Here is a 22,938-nt window from a genome sequence, read left to right as displayed (position 1 = left end):
TTAAAAAGCCTCCTGTGGACAGGTGTTGTAAAATAGCGTTTCGCTACAAACACTAAACACAGTGCATCTGGTCCTTGTGCATAAATGTATGTTACAATTCTAATGCTACTGTGATGTCCATGTCAAATAAAATAAACTTAACTTAACTTAACATTCCAAATTGGGTTCTAGGGATTCATACAAATTGCATCTCCTTAATCAAGAGCTACAATTAATAAATCATGTGCACTGCACACTTACGCACAATAATATCAATCTGTAGGCCTACTCTCAAGGCAAATAGTCAAAGTGACCATTAGAGCATTTACTAATGATAATGAACATACACTGGTCAAGCATCTAATCACATTCAAACTACATGAATCTACAAACGAATGGACTCACTTCAGTCAGACACAGGTACAGAGGGCCCTCACATGTCGTTAGATTTGCTGCCAGCCAAAACAAAGGAAATGGGTTATATAGCCTAAGCAATCATTAAGAGTGAGCTCAGGTGAGAATGGGCAGATCCACACCATGGAAGTAGGTAGAGGATTGCTGAGTAGTACGGCTCTATTCTACAGTAACGACTCAGCTACACTGGGTACGTTTATGTTCTGTCTGTTGTGTCGGAAGGGTCGGATCAGATACGCAGCCAGATTTGAAACGGATAAGTATGCTTTCTAGTTAGTTATTGGTTATTAGTAAAATAGGCTTCACCCACAACATTTTTGTGAACTTTGTCTAGCAATTGTGGCCAAACAATATTTGATAACTTTTATTCAGAGCAGTCCAGACATGCTGTGAGCTAAATTTGGTGAAGATGGGATAAAAAAAAAGCGAATTCAAATTCAAAATGGTGGAAAATCTAGTCAGGTGGAAATGGACACTGATGCACTGGACTCACCATGACTCAAGGAATCCAGGGAAATTAATTTTTTTCTACGACCAAAACATAAAGTTGGTTGTTATAGCACCACCAACTGATTGATATAGTTTTTGTTGCTGGATAGATTTCAAACCTATGTGGTAAGTTTGGTTGCTGTAGCTGCTATAGTTTCTGACAGAAAAGGAATAAGAAGAATCAGCACAATGACAATATGGTTCCAGCACATCATGCTTGGACCCCTAATTATCTAAGATGTTAGGAGCAACATATGTGAATTCTGTTTTAGGGTGGATTTTCACTTTAAGAGGGCTCCAGTGGATTCTGAGAAGTCAAACACATTGTGAAAACCATCGTTTCAATTTACAAATCACCACTGTATGGGGATTTTAAGTCAAATCAATGTGCAAATATCAGTAGAATTAACATGACAATTAGCAACGGCACATGCTTCAGTTGTCTCATATCTCATCCTGTTTGAGACATTTTTCATGCAGTAAGTGTCAAAGCACGCTCTGAAGTAATAAACTTATACTAAAAGATACTTGCAGACAAGTGCTGTGCTAGCAGACTGGCACCAGCACAGAGACACAGAATGAGTTTTGAAGAGTAGGAAATTTGTTTATTGTTGTGCCGGCAATATAAACCCTAATCATCTAGTTCTTTCCATCACATCATCTGTGTGCACCACCTCTGCATAGCATCATGCCAGTCTTATGTGATGAGTCTTAAACCTATACTGCTTCCGAAGTGTCAAAGTGCCCTCATCACTGCCTTCAGTTTATTGTCTTTCTATCGCACAGTGTCCCATTCTGTCTTAATACCATTGTATAAAGATTATTCAGCTTGTTAAAAACGCCACAACACATCCTTTATGGTGACTGACTAGACACAAATCAGAACGTGAAGGTGTGGCTACTTCATCTAACTTTAACCAGGTGAAGCAGTGACAAACAATAGTTCAGAACACATACAACAATGTACAACATAAACAGGATAGATAGATAGATAGATAGATAGATAGATAGATAGATAGATAGATAGATAGATAGATAGATAGATAGATAGATAGATAGATAGATAGTCCACTCTAAGTCCACAAGATGCTGAGCATCTTAAATCTGTTGTGTCATATTAGTTATAATGTACAAACACAATAATACCATTAACTAAATAAAACATTGTAAGACAAACCAGAAGCCGCAGCACTAATCTCTAAAGGACAGCGTTCAGTACTTCTGCATGTGTCCGTTGAAAGATGCTGGAATACTTGAACCAAAACTTATTTAAACATAATACATACATGCATGCCAAGTGTTTTACCAAGCTAGATACTGTATAATTTCCGTCCAAAATGTTTTCAAATGTAAAAAAAAAAAAAAGCTTTGAGTACAACTTTGCTAGTATACTGCTTGATAAATGAAGTAGTAAATAAACAAATATTTCAATAAATAAATATTTCCTCACTTACACAGAACCCCGACTAAAACCACCTTTTCATCCACCACTGATGCTCCATGAACCTTGAATGAAGCTATTTTCAAACTCAGGCATAATGATATGAACCCACAAATAATACTGACCCAAGGTAAACGCACGAGAGCAGGAATGCTTGATGTAAATGAAAATCTCTTTGTCTCTGGGGACCTCAACTTGGCTCCCTGTGACTAGGCACACTGCTGTGGAGGGAGGTCCTCGCTCCCATTGGACAACCTGAACAGCCTTGGAGCAGAGGGAGGCGGTTTAGCCAGGAAAGCAGAGTGCGCCAAAGATATTCTGGGTACTGAGTCAAGATTGAAATCCACTGATTAGCACCCATAGGGAAGGTATCCAGTTTACCTGCCAGTGAGCGGAAGGTAAAATAGCTGCGGACATCATCCGTAGCTATATTATTCCTTTTTTAGATTATACCGTGCACTTTGAACCATATGAATATTTTCCTACTTTGTAGATAATCTAGTTTTGTATGTCATTTCAACAAAATACACATTGTTAAACTGACCCCATATGAGAAACATTTTGGATTATTATTTATTTAGTATTGATTGCAGCGCCATTGTAATAGATGTTACAGTTTTTTTCGATTGCTAACATGCATGTCACATTGTCAAAACTCTTCACACAGTCAGCGAAACAGAAGTCTATGTGGACCAAACTGTGAATCATTTTTCATTACTTTCACACAAAATGCATTCAATGACCACATTTTCCAAAATCCATGAACTCTTTTCTCATTCATACTCCACCACCTGCAAAACACTATATATTTGCAGCACATTTTTCAAATGCTAACACACTGTTTTCAAAACTGTTAAAAACACATTCAAAACAGAATGATGGCAAATTTTGTGCATTTCTGCAGTAACCATATTGAAATATATAGAAAATCTTAGCAGAATATTTACAATAAAATGAAATAATAATCATTCCAAACACAGCTGAAAGCTTTTAGTCTCGTTACCAAGAGAGGGGGAACTAGAACCCTCACAGTACTGTACAGTATGAGTGATTATACTATACATGTTGTTGATGGGGTTTTTTGTAGTTATTATTGCAGCCCTGGAATTTCAGGAATTTGTTTTTTTTGTTTCAACTTTTTATTTTTCACAAGTAAATTACTATATGCAAAGATATAGAAAAAATAAAGGATATTGAAGCAAATTGCTGCATTTCTACTCATTCTTGTTACATATACTTTAGTACAGTCAATAAAGTGAAAAGGTGTTATTCTTATTTATTTTTAGGTCAGTGTATTATGAGTGATGCTTGTTGGTAATTGAAAAAAACTGTAATCTGAATAGGTAAAAATGCACATGTGGTGCCACAACTCCAAAATAAATGCATTTTACTTTGAATGCTATGTCGAGCCAAATCAATTCTTCCATTGCTTTGTTAACAGCCAAGTCAATCCAATGTCTGTAAATCCTACAGGGACTAATAAAGTGTGAGGTGGCTGATCCACAAAGAGACATTTTCATTGGGACACAAAATTTTATACTGTGGACACTTTTAATTTGAGACAGAAAATCCTTGAAAAACACTTCCTTCTCTCTAAGTCTACCAAGCCTGACTTCCTTACAATGCCTCTTTGATAAGGACATATGACACCTGTGTGTGTGTGTGTGTGTGTGTGTGTGTGTGTGTGTGTGTGTGTGTGTGTGTGCGCGTGTGTGTGCGCGTGTGTGTGTGTGTGTGTGTGCGTGCGTGTGCATGTGTGCGCACGCAGTGGGAGTGGTCTGCCATTAACTTTGTAGAGACTGAGCTTCTTGTGTGGTTGTTTGAGAGTCAGAACTATGACAAATTCGAGCAAAGTAACAATCCAAATATCCAAATAATAGTGAAATCAGTGGATCAAGTTCACAGTTTCACCAGAGTAATCTCTTTTGACCTTCTAATATCTTACAAAAGCTCAGATTCCTTTATTTCCTCTATGAGAGTAATTGCTCTAGTCTGATTTAATTGTCATGTTTTTACCAGGCAAAGTGTTCACACAACATGAGTCACATGACCAAATGATCTATAGACATTGTAAATTCCATAGCCACAAAACTACAGTATGGTTAGTAATTATGTAGCTGTAAAATTAAAACAACTGTTGTAATGCATGATATGGACATAGACAGAGTGTCACTATTTAGGGGTTGAGTCTCATATAAATGATTTCTCTACTGGAATCTAAAACACTATCAGATATCCAAATGATGTTGATTTTGTAAACTATTTGCATTGGCATGAATTGTGAAAATAACACATTTGGTAATGCTCATATATAATAATTGCAATAAACACATTTCTTTATACTTACCTCTCCACTTTAACATCATTTATCAGAATGCCTGCACGTCCTGAAAAGTCAAGCCTCTGGTGTGGCAGGGATTAGACTGTTGATCCAGGCCTTCCTTAGCTTGTGTGTTTGGGTAACCTAATATTCAGTTTAAGTCACAGACTTTCACGTCTTCTAAATGGTCCGTTTGGCTAGACGACAGAGAGGGAGGGGAGGGCCAAGCTAAAGATTAGTAGAATTTGTCCAAAAGATTAGACGGAAAGAAAAAAAATGTTTAAGCAGAACAAAGCACTTTACGTTAAATGGCTCAGGCTTGCAGTTTCATGGATTGTTTTCTATATGGATTTTAAAACGTAAACTGTAATCTATTTGCAAGCTGAGCTGTATGTCAGAATGAATTACTTTACATTTACAACCAAGGATGAGTATCTTCATCAGCACAGCCTTAGATCCTTTATTTAAAGTGTTGAATGTTATGATGAATGCCTAAGGACACTTGCCAGATATAATATTCTCAATGTTTATTTATCACTATAGCCATGCATTCAAATGACCACTTGCTGGTGTCTTTAGTACAGAGAGCAGGGATGAAGGATAGGGGCAATATTGATTATAGGAAACAGTAATAACTGTAAATGCAGTAGAAAACAATATGTATGATTGCAAACACTTCTGGCTTCCATGTCACTCCAACTTTCCATTCTAACAATCATGTTGTTCTGTTACTGAGACTAACTGCCTGACATGTAGGCACTTCATCTCAGTGGAGACACACCAAAATATACAGTACATTCAAGGATATTCAAATGACTGTGACCCTGGATCTTTACTTTCTGACCCACCATTGACTTGCAATATTGAGTTCCTTTTGTGGCCAGATCTTGCGGCAGTTTGCAGAAATACAAAAAACAACAACCTGTTTTCATAAAGCCTGTAATACAATGTGAGCAGTGGCAGCAGATAGACAGCCCACACTTGTCCCATGGTAATCTACTAACACACTCATGAGAACACATTGGCATATGAACTCAGTAACCCCGAGAACAAGAATTTACGCCCGATAACAATAACAGTCAGATCCTAAGCCGCAGTGAACCTGTCTGAAACCTCGAGTGCATTTGTGTGCAGTCTTAAGTCTGTGTACTGTGAGTGCAGCGTATCAGTTTCCTGCTCAACATTTTTATCCCCCCCAACAAAAAAGACAACCTTTCAGGAATTTTAAAAAAGTTTGATTTTTTTGTTGTTGTTTCAGTAGGGAGTTGATTCATTGTTGTGCATGTATTTTGGTTGTTTCATTATACATTTTCAAATGGTCTTTCAAAAGGTTTCTTCCCTACCTTTTCATCTAACCCTATTTTCCCAACATTACCAAATTATTATATAAAGTTACCTGTGCAGTGTCTCACCTGCACATTGGGCTGGCTACAGTGTATATATGAAGTGTCCTGGGTAGTACCAAGTTAATGAATGAGTTAATGTGTACATGATTTATGTTTATGCTGCAAGTTTGATATATGTATTATCCTGGAAGTGCATCATTATGTTTCTTTATCAATTTCTTATAATCATCTTTTGGTGTTTCAATTGCTGTTTCAATTTATGCTTTGAGTTGAATGACATGAAGATAAACTGCACTCAACCACACTGGTGCTGCTGTGACCTTTGACCTCCACTCCTTTCAGAACGCACTCTGTGTCTCCAACTGATTGTGGAAGTGAAGAAAATCAAATGAGAAAGTGGAAAATTGACAAGCTGGACAAATTTAGGCTACTGCCGGATCACTGTGCCGTGAAACGGTGGAAACCAACAGCTGGATTGCATACATCTAGAGCGTGATTTCTTAAATGATGGGTGGGACAGAAGGTGCCGTTCACGGGGGCTTGCTACTGTTGTGTGCCCATATGAAACATATGCCCATATGAACATCCTGCAGTAGGCCCTCCTGCCAGTGGGCAGCCACTCCAACTGCACCAAGCCTGACTGGTGTGGCAGCCTGGTCACCTGGTCAGAACATGTTCATTTTGGAGAAGATGACAGGGCAATGTGTCGGTCAACAGGAATTGAAGTCAGACTTGCAGCATAATACCATAGCATTAGAAGTTGCCATGTAGACAATGTGAGAGTGTTTATCCATCTACTTGGGCTGTGTAATCCTGCAATCTTGACCAAAATGTTACACAGTGTGCGTATCAAGGATATAAAAGTGCTGATACACCTGGCAGTTTTTTAGGGCAATGTAGGCTACACTCCCAATACCAACCAACTAACCAAGTCAAAACACAGTGGCTCCTGTGGCAAGAAATCTCTCAGGGAGCGGTGAGACTTACTGAGACATACAGACAGTCCACCACTCAATCTATCATCAACTCTGCTGTTAAAGGAATAGTTCACCCAAAAATGAAAATTCAGTAATTATCTACTCACCCCCATGCCAGTAGAAAATCGGTTTAATGTTTAATGTTCACTTTAGTCTCTGTTCTGTATGTATGTATTTTGCACAGTGTAATACATGCGGGGTTTATAGTTAAAAATGGCACATTTTGGCGCCCCGGTGGCTCACCGAGTAGAGCGCGTACCATATAAGGCTCAGTCCTTCCCGCAGCGACCCGCGTTCGAATCCAGCCCGCAGTCATTTGCTGCATGTCCTCCCCTCTCTCTCTCCCGTACCTTTCTGTCTCTCTCTCACACTATCTCTGTCAATAAAGCATAAAATGCCTAAAATAAATTTTAAAAAAAGTGCATTTTTCATTATTATTATTATTACATCAAACATTAATATGGGTGCTCACTTATTGAATTTGACAATTACATACAAAGTAATTGCTTTAAAACAGTATTTCTATTTTAAAATCTTGCGCTTTTATTTGGAAGGCTAAACTGCCAAACCGGAAGTCTTGTTTCTGGTAATTCGAGCTAGTCTTACCTATCTAGGCTGGGGTGCGAGCAAACGTGACGTTTTTTTAAATCAACAGCTAGTGTGTGGTGATTTCAGCTAAATAATGGTGTAAATGTCGGTCTTTTCAAGTCACTTTGGGATCTCTTGGTTTCAAGAGACTTGGATTATGCTGTAAGAGCTGCATGGAGCCATTTTATGGTTATTTTCCATTATTTTTTTTAACTCTGTCTGTCCATCTGTTGTACGGACTAACAAACTTTACCTGATTTTCTACTGGTATGGGGGTGCGTAGATAATGACTGAATTTTCATTTTTGGGTGAACTATTGCTTTAAACTAGTCTGTTACTAATGAGAATAAAATAGAGCAACAGTTAAGATGAACCTTCTGTTTTCTTTCCATTTGAAGATTGTGGAGGTTTGATCTCGAGAGTTTTGATAAAAGTGTCCAGTCTCTCCTCACGCTGGTAAGACCAAGATCATGAAAAGACTCAGTTTGGAACCACCAATTAACACATAACACTAGATTGATCCTGTAAATATTTCTTGTTTCAGATGTGGGAGGTGAACATCAGCATGAAACTGATGATTATTGAGTTTTTAGCCCGAATCACGCTCAACTCACCTGAAGCCAACAGTCCTTGTTTTCAGTAAGTCGCATTTATGAGATAAGATGAAACTTGAATGATTCCCATGGGGAAATTGTGTCTTTTCAGAAAATGTGTATTTCAACTCATTTTGAGTGACTCTTATCGACAGAGACCCTCAGATCATCCGTCTGGCTGACAAAGCCATCAGGAGCCTGATGGAGAAGCAGCAGCCCAGCTCCAGCCTCCTCGGCCCCCAGGAAGTGGTGATGCTGGTTGTGCCCAAAGTGCTGCAGGGCTTCTGGATTAATCTGGTGATCCTCTCGTCCGTACCCCCACTGCAGCTCAGCGACCTGGCCGTCAGACTCACGAAGGCCGTTGAGGATAAGCTCTCCACCTATCTGACCTCCACAGACTGTCAGGCCGCCTTCTCCTGCTCCATCCGAGATGAGAAGGTCCTTTCTATCCAGAACAAGGTCAGAGAGAAGTACACTCCAGACGTCCTGCTGGAGAAGCTGAAGCGCTTTGGGCCAGAGCTGCTGACCAGGATCGTTGACGTCACAGTGGGGGAAATCTGTGTGATGTTCGAGCCACAGAAACACATGGAAATGTCTGAAGTGCTGACCACCAAAGAGGTAAGAAGACCTGCGCAGATGTATGATCGAGTAGCTGGATAAGATACTGTATAGTAAAAAAAGTATATATTTTCTAAAATTCAAACGGCTTCTCTCCCTCTTTAGGTGGAACTAGATGATTCCACCCAGCCAGCTGTAGTGGATGGAGCCGTGAACTCCACCCCCGTTGATGGAGATTTGAGCGAAGAGTCCAGCCTGGAAGAGGACACAACACCAAGACCAGAAATGGACTCTGCTGTTGGTTCAGCTGCTCTGGTTCCTCTGACTCTCCCTACTGCTGCTCCTGTGGTTCCTCTGACTCTCCCTACTGCTGCTCCTCTGGTTCCTCTGATCCCCCCTACTGAAGCTCCTGTGGTTCCTCTGAGCCTCCCTACTGAAGCTCCTGTGGTTCCTCTGAGCCTCCCTACTGAAGCTCCTGTGGTTCCTGTGAGCCTCCCTACTGAAGCTCCTGTGGTTCCTGTGAGCCTCCCTACTGAAGCTCCTGTGGTTTCTCTGAGCCTCCCTACCGAAGCTTTTGTGGTTCCTCTGAGCCTCACTACTGAAGCTCCTCTGGTTCCTCTGAGCCTCCCAACTGAAGCTCTTGTGGTTCCTCTGCGCCTCCCTACTGAAGCTCCTCTGGTTCCTGTGAGCCTCCCTACTGAAGCTCCTGTGGTTCCTCTGAGCCTCCCTACTGAAGCTCTTGTGGTTCCTTCAATTCACAGCATTTACAGTTTCACAACTGCACAGTGTCAACAAGCTCTTTGGAAGGGTTGCAGGAAAGAAGCTCTTACTGAGTGCAACCCATAAACTAAAGCGCCTGAACTTTGCCAAGCATCACTGGAACTACAATTGAAACTGTGTGTTGTGGTCAGATGAGACCAAAATGGAATTTTTTGGCCATGCACACCATCGGCATGTTTGGCAACAAAAGACGACTGCATACAAGGAAAGGCACCGGATGCCCACGTTGAAATATGGTGGAGGATCTTTGATGCTTTGGGGCTGTTTTACTGCTAATGGTCCAGATCTTGTTAAGATCGATGGCATAATGAATTCCACTAAGTATCAGGATATTTTAGCCCAAACCCTGGTTTCCCCTGCCAGGAGGTTGAGACTTGGCCGTGGAAGGACCTTTCAACCAGACAATGACCCCAAACATACATCAAAATCATCACAGAAATGGTCGCGGGAACACAAAATCGATGTTTTGCAATGGCCATTTGTCTCCAGAACCCTCGTGAAAATCTGTGGTCTGAATTGAAGAGGGCAGTTCACAAGCACAAACCTAAGAATATCAAGGATCTTGAAATGTTCTGCATGGAGGCACGGCCCCTCCCAAAGTGTTCTCCAACCTTGTCAGACATTACAGTAAGAGGCTATTGTACTAAACAAGGGATGGGCAACTTGGATGGTGGTGGGGGCCACAGAATGTATGTACTGGCCATCAGGGGGCCGCAGATTCACTTGGAACACACACGCACACACGCACGCACGCACACACACACACACACACACACACACACACACACACACACACACACAAATTCCATGTATTGTATGTAATTATTAACAAATATACTAGGTCTGACATCTTCATTGACATTTTTCAATCTTTCAGGGAAAATCCTCTAATAAGCTCACAAAACAAATATCATCAGGTTCACAGAAATGTTATTTAATTTTTACAAGTGGCATGTTTGTATTGAACAGGTTATTTCACAGTGGAATAAAACTATTTGAAACTATTTGAAAGCACGGAAAATGTGTGTGCATTAAGATTAAACATTAAGATGAAACACTCACCCAGACATTAGTTGTCTGACTTGAACTTGAACTTAATGAGACACTTGTAGCCTGTCGTGCTGACGCACAATAAGGGGAATGTCAACATTGATACCAGTGCATCCAAGCTGCATCAGATGAAACAATGTTTCGTCTGACAGTCTGTTTCTCTCTTTTGACTTGATGTGCTTCATCGTGGAGAAGTTGCTCTCACATATGTATGCGCTCCCGAACATGCTGGCCTGTTTAAGCGCAAAATCTCTCAAGGAGGGGAAGCAGGTCTCGGGCAACAGTCTCCAAAAAGACACCCCCCTCTCATTCCGTTTCATTTGGAAAAAGGCGTTGCCTTGTAGCTCGCACAGTTCTATTTGTAGTTCGGGTGGCTGGTCATTCACAACAGCTGAGAGGGGGTCATTGAAAAGCTGGATTGTGCCTCGCATGTCGTGGAAATCCTGAAAGCGATTGTTGAATTGATCCTGCAACGTTTCAATGGCTTCTCTGTAGCGGTGCATCGTCGTCTCACATTTGGGGATGTCTTTGCGCAGCTCTCCACATGCGGGGAAGTGTGTCAAATTCGGGGGATCTGACGCAAGGTTATCTTTGAACAGGCCGAGCTTCCTCTGAAACCCATTCACATGACCAAAAAGGTCAGAAACGGTCTGATCTTTGCCTTGCAACCAGACATTCAAGTAATTGAGATGTCCAGTTATGTCAGTGAGAAAGGCCATGTCACAGAGAAATTGTGGATCCCTCAATTTGTCACAGTACACACTTGTATCCGCAATAAGGCTGTTCTCCAAAAACACGGGAATGTCGAGGCACAGTGCGTAAAACCTCTCCAGGCATTTACCGCGGCTCATCCACCTGATGTCTGTGTGCAGCTATAGATCACCGTAGGCAGCATCCACCTCCTCTAGAAAGGCCACCAATTTCCAATGGTTTAGAGACCTGTTCCCCCCTCGAATCAGATTGGTAACTTTTGTTACCACATCCATGACATGCCCGAAGTTGAGATGCTTTGCACAGAGGGCCTCCTGTATGGAAATAACATAACGTGAATCAATCAAATGCTCAGTCTCGCTAATAATAGCCTGCTAATCAATTTAATTTACTATGATAAGCTATTAGCCGAGCTGACCAGCCAACTTTTAAATTAGGCTGCAATGTAAATAAAAAATCCTGGCTAATTCATGAGGCTTACCTGGTGTATGATGCAGTGCAGTATCGGGCAATCCACACCACTTTGACGGAGGAGTCCAGCGAAGCCAGTGCGCCTTCCTTGCATTGATGGAGCCCCATCAGTAACAACGGCAGATAGCTTGTCAAATCCACCATATTCGCAGACAACACCCTTCACTGTGTCGAAAATTTCCAATCCCTTTGTTGTGCCGTGCAGTGGTACCAGTTTTAACAGTTCCTCGTGTACATCAAATGACGCATTTATTGATCTTGCGTACACCAGTAGCTGGCTAATATCAGTAACGTCTGTGCTCTCATCTAACGCTAATGAAAAGTATGAAGAGTCTGCCATGACTTGTTTCAGCTTTCCCTCCACATGACTTTGAATGTCAAAAATCCTGCGAGTCACTGTGCGTCAGGAGAGGCACCGATTCAACATTTTTAGCCATTTTGGCATCTCCAAAGGCGTTAGCCATCTCAATCGCGCCTTTTTTCACCATCTCTCCTTCTGATAGTGGCTTCTTTGCTTTGGCAAGCTGGAGTGAAACAGCATATGATGCTGGGTGAAAAAGCGCTGCTGTTTTTGTACTTTCCCTTTCAGGTCCGCTAGGATAGCTGCTCTGCCAGCCCCGGTGTACTTGTCATATTTGTCCTTGTGTGAGGTGTTGTAGTGGTGGCTCAAGTTGCTTACTTTCATTACAGAAACGGTCTGCAAACATACCAAACATTGTGGTTTACCCCTGAATTCAGTGAAAAGATATTCTGTCTCCCACTTTTCTTGATAAACACGATTTTCATCAGACACCTTCCTCTTCCTCATGTTGACAGCTAGCTAACGTCCATCCACAGCCCTCTGTCATCACTACCGGCATTCAGCGTGTTCGCTGCCGTGTTATTAAACCACGCAGCTCGCGACGTAACTAGGAGACTAGTGGACGGTATCAGTACTACAAGTAAAAAAGTTTAATTAATTACGTTGTTTCTAAATTGATCTGAGGGCCGCACAAAGAGGAGGTGGGGGCCGCATGCGGCCCGCGGGCTGCCAGTTGCCCATCCCCGTACTAAACGATAAAACATTTTGTGTTTGAAGAACGTATTGTGCTAAAATAAAAGTGTACGACTCCCATATGTTTGAGCCCAAAATATGACTCATTGCATGTGTTGCATGCAACCGACCGACCGACCGACCAGAACTTAAATCTGATTGACTCCAGATTTAAGTTGTTACAGTTGTTCTGTTCTAGTGGTTAAAAGTTTTATTTTGGAGTGGAAAATGCAGAAATCGTACATGTAATGACTCGGAAGCGGTATATTTGTTTACAAGTAGAAAACGGTGGTAAGTCTGTCTCGTCTTAGCTCTTGCAGTGTTCCTGAACACTAATATGAAACCGTGAACGGAACTTCTTTAAAAATGTAAAAGTTTATAGCCTAATATTATCGTTCTGAAACAATTTTGCAAAACGCGATTGGCAGCCTCTCGTTCACAGAGGTGGATTACCTTCACTGACTGAATTAAGTCTCCAGAGTTGTTTTCTATGCCGTTTGGAATTGAATCGGAGTTAATGAGCCCGAGTGGTATGGTAAAACTGATTTTAAAATATCTTTAATTGTGGCATATGCATGTAAAAACAGTTGTCCTTTAACATACTGTATGCTAAAGCGTTAGCAAGTGCACAAGGTAGATTTATGCACCAGAGACACAGAGATGATTTTCATATATTGGCTCCCAAAAAGTTGTGTAGTCCTTAAATGTGTTAATTACCATTAACCTGATCCCAGTGTTTTGCTACAAAAATGAAATTCTTCTCCCAGTCCGCACATGAAAGCTAAGCAAGGTTTCATCCCCCAGGCAGTTCTAAAAAGATGCTGAGCCAAAGGTGGCACACTAAAGTAACAGTGAACTTTAACATCCTCTCATTCCAAGGCAGCACATATAGCACAGGTAGTTAAGAGTTTAATATGGAAGATGGTTTATTAGAAAATCCACTGGCTCCATGGATCCAAGTGGACCCAAGTCAGAGGCAGCCAGGCTGTTTGTGCCCATGTGTGTGTTGCACTCATGAATCGTGGACTGGATTCAGTGGTATATTTTAAAAGAAGATGTTTATTCTGAAAAATACATATAAATACAAAAGTGAGTCGGCTGGCACGGCTGGTACATACAGTTGCCTCTACTGGTAATCGCCAACTGATTAATCAATTATGTACAAAACACTGGAATTCATAATACAAAATAATAATCAAAATAATCAACATCAATAGAAAATTATAATTAAGCTACATTAGATTCATATAATAGTTCTTAATAACACTAACCTATCTATTCCAAGCATAAAGTATTCAAAAATTATCATTCAGTAATGTACTACCCTTTCTACAAATAATAAGTCATGTATTTCTGCACTTTCATTCATCAAACTGATTAACCTATATTTACAACTGGCATCTGCCTTGGTGCGCCGTTGCCATGGCGACTGTAAACGCTACTACTACAGCTGATGTTACCGTTAGCCATCTCAAGTCAAAACACACCCACATTCCGGCTCCCCTTCAAGGTAAAAGCATCTGACAACATAACATACACACTCCCAAACAAAGAACACATGTATGTGAGTTAACACAACCTAACATGTACTGCAAATATCATTTAAATGGTTAATATGACCGTTATAGTGTTCGTTCGCGGTAGCGAACTAACGTTAGTTATTAACAGTAGATTACCCCAAAAATACACAACGGACAACCACGAACAGAAACAATAGCTCCGCTAGCTCACACAAATTACAGTGGACGCATTTAAGTGCTCGGTGACACCTGACTCACCTGAAAAATACATATAAATACAAAAGTGAGTCGGCTGGCACGGCTGGTACATACAGTTGCCTCTACTGGTAATCGCCAACTGAAGGATCAGCGCGAACTCACTATTAACGGTACCTGCCTGCGTTCTAAATTCTAAAACTAACTGCTTTCCCAAGTAAATTTAAGTAAATAATTGGTGGTGTCTGCTGAAGCAGAGATAAATATAAATCAGAGGATTTCAACATGCCACATGTGCACTGTGGTGCCTAATTACGGTGCGCGCTCTTTACACCGCAATATGGTGGCATTCACATGTGCATTTGTACTACATCAAAATAACTAGTTATGAATGTACTTCGGTGAGACCTGTGCATTGCTGGATGGCATGGATTGATAGAGATAAGTGCGTGAAAATATCAGTCTGTTAAAAAAGTTGAAACTAGCCAGACTTTTGACAGAGGCCAGATAAACACACTAGCAATCAGGTAAACTGCTTCAAAATGTTTCGAGACTCAGCAACCCATAGCAACTAGCCTGAACCTAGGTGGTTTCAGCTGAATTTGACAGGTGCCAAATGTCCCATGATTGGCTTGTACACCAGGCAGTAGGCTAGAAGTCACACACATGGACAGGATCCTTGCTGCAGCCAGTGGACATTCACTTAGGCTACCAGGAGATCAGTGATTTTACCTATAGCAGGTAAGTCAATGCATGAATTAAATGTTTTGTTTTGATCTCGATTTCCATTCATTGGTTTGAGATGCAAGGTAAAACAGACAGACAACTCTCAGTTGACTAAATGTCAAACGAAGGCTTAAGCAGGTAGTTTCATCAAGAATAGTCTTGAGAACTTCAGAGCCATGGTCACATTGAAAAAACCGAGGATTACTATGAAAATCCTGACTAGAGTGACTGTGTGCTGGGTGCTGTTGGCAGCTGTCGGGATTGTGTGGGGAAGTGAACTGCTCCTCTTCTCTTCTCTCCTCTCTGTCAGGTCCTTATCCAGGTGCTGATAATATATTAAAGTAATATTTCGACTTTTTTCTCAAAATTACCACTTTATTCTCGTAATATTATGACTTTTTTAACGTCATTTGGCCCATGGGGCAAGACCAGCCTCAGAGCCAGGAAAAATAATCGATTGCAAAGGATTACCCAATCAGCAAATAGATCCCGCCCCATTCACTTTGATTGACAGACGGCTGAGACATTATGAAAAGTGACATTATGAAATAAAAAGAGGAGCAATGAAAAAAGAAAAAGGGAAATAAAAGAACCACTTTAAAAAATGTAATTCAGAATAATATGATCATGTAATTGAAAATAAAAGGCATTGAAAAATAAAAAAGTTTTTATGAAATTGTGGAGGAAATTACACTATTATACTATTCTATATGTCTTTAATATCTGTACTGTACTCTCTTTGTATTATTATGAGAGCTCATCTCTGTGTGGAAATTTACAAACTGCTGTTCAGCACATCTCTCATGCCTTTGACCTGACCTGAGACAGATAAGACAGTGGCTAGTTGAATTGGTCCTTATTTGCACTGGAAATCTTTTATCTCCGGAACCTGGCCATTCTATTCATCATGTATCAAGCATGATACCATTTCTCAGTTGAATGCTATCTCTGTCTTCAGTAATTTTCCATTCTCCACCAGTTTGAGATAAATAAAGGTTCTGACCAGAGAAGGCCTTGAGTGTCCGGTTGGAACTGGATTTTGTCTTGCACAGATGCACCCTAATCGTAGAATGTTTCAAGTATAAGAATGTGCCGGACTTCTCATGACATCAGAGTCATGAGTCATGAGAAGTCCGGCACATGTAAATAGGTGCGCGTCCTGCGTCTCTGAAGCGTTAAAATCCGAAAGGACGCAGTAAACTCACTATCGATGCGTCCAGGGGACGCACCCTATTTTTTCCTAGAAAGTCTCAATCATCGCGGGAGAGACTTAATGCCCTTGCTGGGCCTGCATCCAATGCTACACACAGATTTCATTTCAACAAGGCTACAAATTGGTAAATAAACTCACGTGGATGCTGTATTCACTCATGTCGATGATGACCCGACGATGCTTTACCGTCCAGGGGACGCGCCGTGTTGAAAAAAGAAATTCCACCGGCCGCGATTTTCTCACCGCATATATCTCGCGCATATCTCCCGTTTTGTTCAGTCTCAATGAGTGAAAGGAAAACGTTTTAAAATGCCACCAAAGAAAAAGATCAAACATATTGCTGGCCAACAAACTATTGCAGGTAGGGATGTACCCGAATCCGAATACGTTATTCGGGAAAGCACAGATAGGCTAATGCGATGGAAACAGATACTTCTTCTACCCGAAGTTGCTCGTTATTATTCGGGGGGGGGAAGCCATGACTGACATGTCTGTGCGTCAGCCACTATGTTTCTTCAAATCGATTCATATCATTGTGGATGGCCACACGATAGAAATGCCCATTCTGTTTGCAACATAGAACTTTTATTTCACTAACTAGTCGTTTCATTTACTACACATTAGAGGTCTGCAACCCGACCCGAACCCGACGGAACCCGAGACTGTAACGCGCTTGGTCGTGTCTTAGCTTACATTAGCTTTGTGCTTGTTAGCTTTAGGCAAGGAAGTAGGCTAACGTTACTCCTGGATAGCATGACAGAGCGAGACGACGTCAGCATTGGGTAGGGAGTAGTTGGTAGTAGCCTACTCAACCTGTTGCTGTAACTCAGTCTCAGTAAAAAACAAGGAGCAAACAATGTTCCAAAAGCATAGTAGGCATATTTGCGACTGTTACAACTGTATGTCTGCCTCGGCTCGGGCTCGGTTGTTTTGTTTTTTCATGCGTGGAAAAAAGCACAATGTTTTATGCTCCTCGCTTTCTCCTGAAGCTCTGTCACACAGGCTACTGCTCTCGCTCGCTCGCGCTCTCTCTCTCTCTCTCTCTCTCTCTCTCTCTCTCTCTCTCTCTCTCTCTCTCTCTCTCTCTCTCTCTCTCTCTCTCTCTCTCCTCTCAATTCAAAGGGGCTTTATTGGCATGGGAAACATACGTTTACATTGCCAAAGCAAGTGTGAAATAAAAACAAAAACTACGTACAATTAAAGATATACTAGAATAAAGAAATGTGTAACCAGAGCTGTGCAACATTGCAACACATTGCTGTTAAAAAAAAAAATATTATTGGGGACCCACTCAATTTCCCTGGGACCCACTCAAATTACCACCTGTGGGTCCCGGGGACTCACTACATTGAAAACCTATTTACATTACTGCATGATTATAAAAAGGGTGGACAAAGCTCATTGTTTCGCTTTTTGTCTCACACACTCGTTGGGTGGGCATTGCGCCTTGCTTGCAAGCAATAAAGATAACAACTTCTCATCTCCAAGTCTCTTTATTACAGAAAACTTCCACCACAGAAATAAAAATACAATTAAATATAGTCATGTTATTATGAAAATAATAATTATGAAATAATATGATTTAATCATTTTTAAATTAAAGGAAACCAATCAATCAATTATTAATTTATTTATGTATTTATGTAATTATTTATTTTACTGACACATATTTATTTATTTATTTAATTGTGACTGTTTTGGTTCTCCACAGGTTTGGAGTTCATATTCCAAATTATATCCCATACTTAGTTTGTTTGAAAAGCCCTTGTAATGATGTTAAGGCTCTGTTGTATTTTTGTGTTATTACACAAATGCCTGTTTCAGTGGGCAAACTCATCCCATTGCTTTCTATGTTCATCACTGGATTTTATGGAAGGGATGCGATTTTTGAATCTTTACATTGATAGTGAAGATTTCTAGTTCCTTAAAATCCACTGGTAAACAGAGAAGAATAAAACAAGTTTGCCTCATTGAGGCCATTTGACATGGTGCATGTCTTCCCTTTGTAAGTCATCCAGTCTGTAGGTGGCGCTAACAGCTCGAGTGACTAGAGGTGCTCTTGACCTTCCTGTGCCACGTGACTTTGTACCAAAACAAATTTGTGGAGTGGTGGAGCAGCGGGGCGACGAGGACTTAAACTTTTGGAAGCGTTAGAAGAGACATAAGAAGCTGACTCAGTGTGTCAGGATGAACACCGCTCTGAAGCGCTGGAAGGAGGCGGCGACTATCATTTTAGCTGCAGGCACGAGCCACCGGCGCGGCGTGGACAGCTTGTCGTCCAGGATGCTGGAGAAAGGTGCGTCGGCTTCACCGGTGGACACCGGTAACGGGCAGCCGACCCTGCCGCACAAGTCCGCCTTTAATTACGAGGCTTTGCTGCTTAAACGAAGCGGTAAAAGCGGATTCATGCCCAGCGCTTACGTGTTTCCCGGCGGGTTGGTGGACTCGTCGGATTTCTCCAGTGAATGGCTGGACATTTTCAAAGCTTTCAGGAACTCACCTAATTTCGGTTTGGGAAATGTCAAACAGCCGGCGGAGACGAGACCTCCAATCTTTGCCACTGACCGACTGAAACTCGGCTCTCCTGTCCCGGGGGAGGTCGCGTTCAGGATTTGCGCCTTGCGGGAGACGTTTGAGGAGTCCGGTGTGCTGCTGGTTGTGTCTAAAACGGAGGAGAGCAACCTGTTAAAAGGTATCGAGGACAACCGCGCCTGTGATCCAATACAACCACACGTGTCAAAAGTGAATGAGCTGTGCGATAGGAGTGAGCTCACCAAGTGGAGGGCCCTAGTGAACAAAAACCCCTCCAACTTCATCAGGATGTGCAGAGAGTTGGAGTTGCTGCCCAACATCTGGGCGTTACACGAGTGGGGTAACTGGCTGACTCCCGCGGGCGTCTATGGGAAGGAAAGGAGGTACGACACAGCCTTTTTCATTTGCTGCTTGCAGGAGATTCCCCACACGCTTCAGGACGAGAAGGAAATTGTGCACTTCAAGGTGATTGGCCAGTTAACTGAATCAAACTTGTGTCTTTGTTATGGCATCAGTACTGGATTTCACCCAGTTTAATGGCTGAACCTGATCTGTCCCGCAGTGCAGAGCATCCAAGCATCATCACTCCTATCAGTATCTGAAAGTCATGTGTTACACTAGTGTTGGATGGATGGGAACCAAAGAGAACAGATTAGGCTGAGAGTCAACCAGCATTATGTGCCTGTTTGTAGTTTTGCAGTTGTAGCCTATATGTCCATGATATGAAAACTCACAAATGAATATTAATCAGTTTCCCCATGTACGTGGTCTTGATGCATACTTCTAATCGTCACAGCTCACATTGGGCACTGTAAACCTTCTGGTCAGCAGATCGAGGAGACTCATAACATCGTCTTGCGTTCCCACCTAGCCACTTCAAGTCAGACATCTTGCCCCCCTGCCGTCTTGCCTTCACCATCCAGTCCGAAATCCTGCCCCACCAGTATGATTTGAAGTCATTGTTTAGCTCAACGTCTCTCTCTCTCTCTCTCTCTCTCTCTCTCTCTCTCTCTCTCTCTCTCTCTCTCTCTCTCTCTCTCTCTGTGTTTCAGTGGTCCACGCCCTCTGAGATTCTCCACAGCTACCAGGCCAGGGAGTTGTGGATCGCCCCACCACAGTTCTACGAGCTCAGCCGCATGTGCCGCTTCCCTCTGCTAGATGACCTCCACAACTTCGCCAGCCAGCGAGCCGCCGAGGGCTGCGAACAGTGGCTTCCTGTTCGTGTGGTCAAAGACGACTGCTACGTATCCCTGCTACCAGGTGCTGGCTGCCTGTCTAATCCAGTTCTCTACACCTCATGACAGAATCACTAGTGAAGCGTGCCGAACTGATGTATCATGAACTGAGTGATACACATGATCTATATCATTTAGTGTGACTTGCAATGAATATGGTGCTGGTGCTCTGAACATTGATACTATCGAGCATTAGCTGTGTGAGACGGCTTATATCTACGTTTTGCTAAAATAGTGAAACCAACCAGTGCGCGACATTTATGTGCATACAGTACAAGCTGTTCTCATGAAAATCACTCCAGGTTTTAAGATTTTAAAAAAATCAAACAAGTTAAGCTAGCTAGTCGTGTCTGGCTTGTAGCTTGTGTTATCATTTTGCTATTATGTCAGTTAGTGCTGAAACGATTAGTTGATTAATCGATTAGTTGATCGACAGAAAATTAATCAATCATAATTTTGGTAATCGTTTTAGTAATTTATCAAATAAAAATATAAAACATTTGCTGGTTACTGCTAAGATTTGCTTGCTTTTCTCCATTTCATATCATTATTTTAATACTTTGAGGGATTTTGTCTGCTGGTGAGACTAAGCAATTTTAAGACATCACTTTGGGCTCTGGTAACTTGTGATGAGCATTTATCATCAGACTAAATGATTAATCTCTTAATTGAAAAAATAATCGTTAGATTAATCTACACTGAAAATAATCGTTAGTTGCAGCCCTAATGTCAGTCAACAGTTCTTACTGTCTAAAGAGAATCTTTTCATTAGTGGCTTGTGTACATGACAGATGTGATGGCTGCACCGACTCAACACTGCACAGCTGCCACTGTTGACTGTCCACCTGATTCCTAGCCTCTTATCAGACGTCTCACACTGTTATCAACTCATTTTATAGCTCTTGAGGTTAATTAATCATATGAATTATATGAACATATCAATAAACTTCTACATATTAATATTATAATATGAATGTTAATTCACTGCACTGATGCCCGTTCATAGCAGTGCTTATGTTACTTGTTCAGGCTATAAATTCGAGTCTGTCTAGGGCCAAGCTCACACTATGCATTGGTAAGGAATTTCACTAGTTTTTACATTAGTGATGAAACAGCAATATGAACGCTAATAATAGCCCGATCATTTGTTCTCTTTCCATCTGTCTCTGTCTGCCCTTTCTCTCTCTCTCTCTCTTGGCATTTCCCTCTGCTCTCTCTTCAGGTGACAGACTGTACCCAGAGGACGGCTCAGGACAGATTGAGGTGAACACGAGCCCAGACCCTCATCTGGAGGATTCTGCACTCCACCGCATCGTGCTTTTTGACCCATACACCACAACTGTGCAGGTCACCATCACGCCCAAGTACAAGCACCTGCTGCCTTTTGAAGGGCCAGCCTTGATGCGTGGCCCAAACAGTCAGCTTTGACTCCATAGCTCTCCTCCTGCGCACTAAAACGAAAAATAACCCTTATCTAACAAGATTGGTTGACTAATACATTCTTCATGGTTAGCTAGTTTATACCTCCATGAGACAGTAATGACACGAATCATGTCATCATGTTGGAGCTCTAACGTTTGTCCTCGCACCTCCTACCTCACTCCTCTTCTAGGCCTCATTGTACACAGTACTTTCTAAAGAATGGCAGTTTGCATTGAATGTTGTGTGTGGGAAGCATGCATCGAGCCTCCTGCAAGCCTATCAGTGTGTAAAGCTATGGAATGGTCCAGTAGGTGGATGCATATGCCTGTTTGGAAAGTTGACCCAGCCTAAGATGCTGGGTCATGCACATTTGATCACTACTTACACAATATTTATACAATATTTAAGTCATGATCTTGCAATTATGTTGTTCCATGTTTTTAAAAATGAAATATACAAATAGTTTGTATAGCCGAAAGCAGTTGAAAACATTTAAGGTGAATTTCAAGTTAGTTTATTTATGCAGTCCTTCATTGCAAGCATGTCTCAAAGGGCTTTACAGAGAAAGAGCCTACCTAGATCTAACTGATCAACAATCAGTCATACAGCAGAACGATGTAACACAAATTTAATGGAGTAACACAAAGCACAAGCCTAACCTACCCGGCACCACCAACCTTAGACCCTTGATGTATACAAGGAAAAACCTACAAGAAAACCTTATTAGGAAAAAATGACAGAAACCTTGGGCGGGCCAAGTCAAAGAGGGATCCCCCACCGGGACGGCTGAGCGTGCAATAGGTGCCGGGACAAACAGTGGAATGGACAGCAACATGGACAATGACAAACAGATGAGGCAAAGAGAAACATAATGCAGCAAAGAGATGGGGCCACAGTTTGCCCCAAAGACAAATTAAAAGGTGCTATTGGTGTTGCTCTATGAGATGTGAAAACTATGACAATTCTAATGTCATCTCCTTAAAACTACTTTGAAGGAGGAGCCTTATGAGTCCATCCTTACAAAATGTTTCAGGTTTCACCTAATTTTTTTTTCCTGTACATGTAAAGTGAGGAAACCATTTTAAGCGGGTTACCAGAAGGGGGAGTTTTCAGAGTGTGTGCTTCAGGCAGAACTTGGTTTTGTGAACACAGAAACTGCTCGAGGCTTTGATCAGTGGACCTCATTGATGTGGACACCATTTTGAAATCAAACATGAGCCTGGGTCAGGAGAATCAGGGAATTGCTGTTGTAATATGATTTCAAAGCTCAGAAAATATGTTGGTAACAACAACTGAGAGTCTGTTAGGCCTGACTTTATTTTTATAATTATGATATATTTAATAA

The 22,938-nt window shown here is 41.6% G+C and overlaps 2 protein-coding genes across 2 annotated transcripts in view; one reads left to right on the top strand and one right to left on the bottom strand.

Moving 5' to 3' along the window:
- Positions 1 to 16,648, bottom strand: part of slc7a9 (solute carrier family 7 member 9) — a 30,279-nt gene extending 13,631 nt beyond the window's left edge. Inside the window, exon 1 of the mRNA XM_071900024.2 lies at positions 16,543 to 16,648. Coding sequence (XP_071756125.2) covers positions 16,543 to 16,563 — 21 coding nt within the window. The 5' untranslated portion in view covers positions 16,564 to 16,648. The remainder of the gene's footprint in view (positions 1 to 16,542) is intronic.
- A 1,858-nt stretch (positions 16,649 to 18,506) lies between these two features.
- Positions 18,507 to 22,938, top strand: nudt19 (nudix (nucleoside diphosphate linked moiety X)-type motif 19). The gene is made up of 3 exons (XM_071900032.2): positions 18,507 to 19,401; positions 19,989 to 20,196; positions 21,394 to 22,938. Exons 1-3 carry the CDS (start codon positions 18,592 to 18,594, stop codon positions 21,597 to 21,599), a joined length of 1,224 nt encoding a protein of 407 aa, XP_071756133.1. The 5' UTR covers positions 18,507 to 18,591; the 3' UTR covers positions 21,600 to 22,938.

Source organism: Centroberyx gerrardi, chromosome 1 (genome assembly GCF_048128805.1).
Source record: "Centroberyx gerrardi isolate f3 chromosome 1, fCenGer3.hap1.cur.20231027, whole genome shotgun sequence".
NCBI lineage: Eukaryota > Metazoa > Chordata > Actinopteri > Beryciformes > Berycidae > Centroberyx > Centroberyx gerrardi.
Note: the sequence above shows the minus strand (reverse complement) of the source record. Positions and strands in the feature narration are given on the sequence as shown.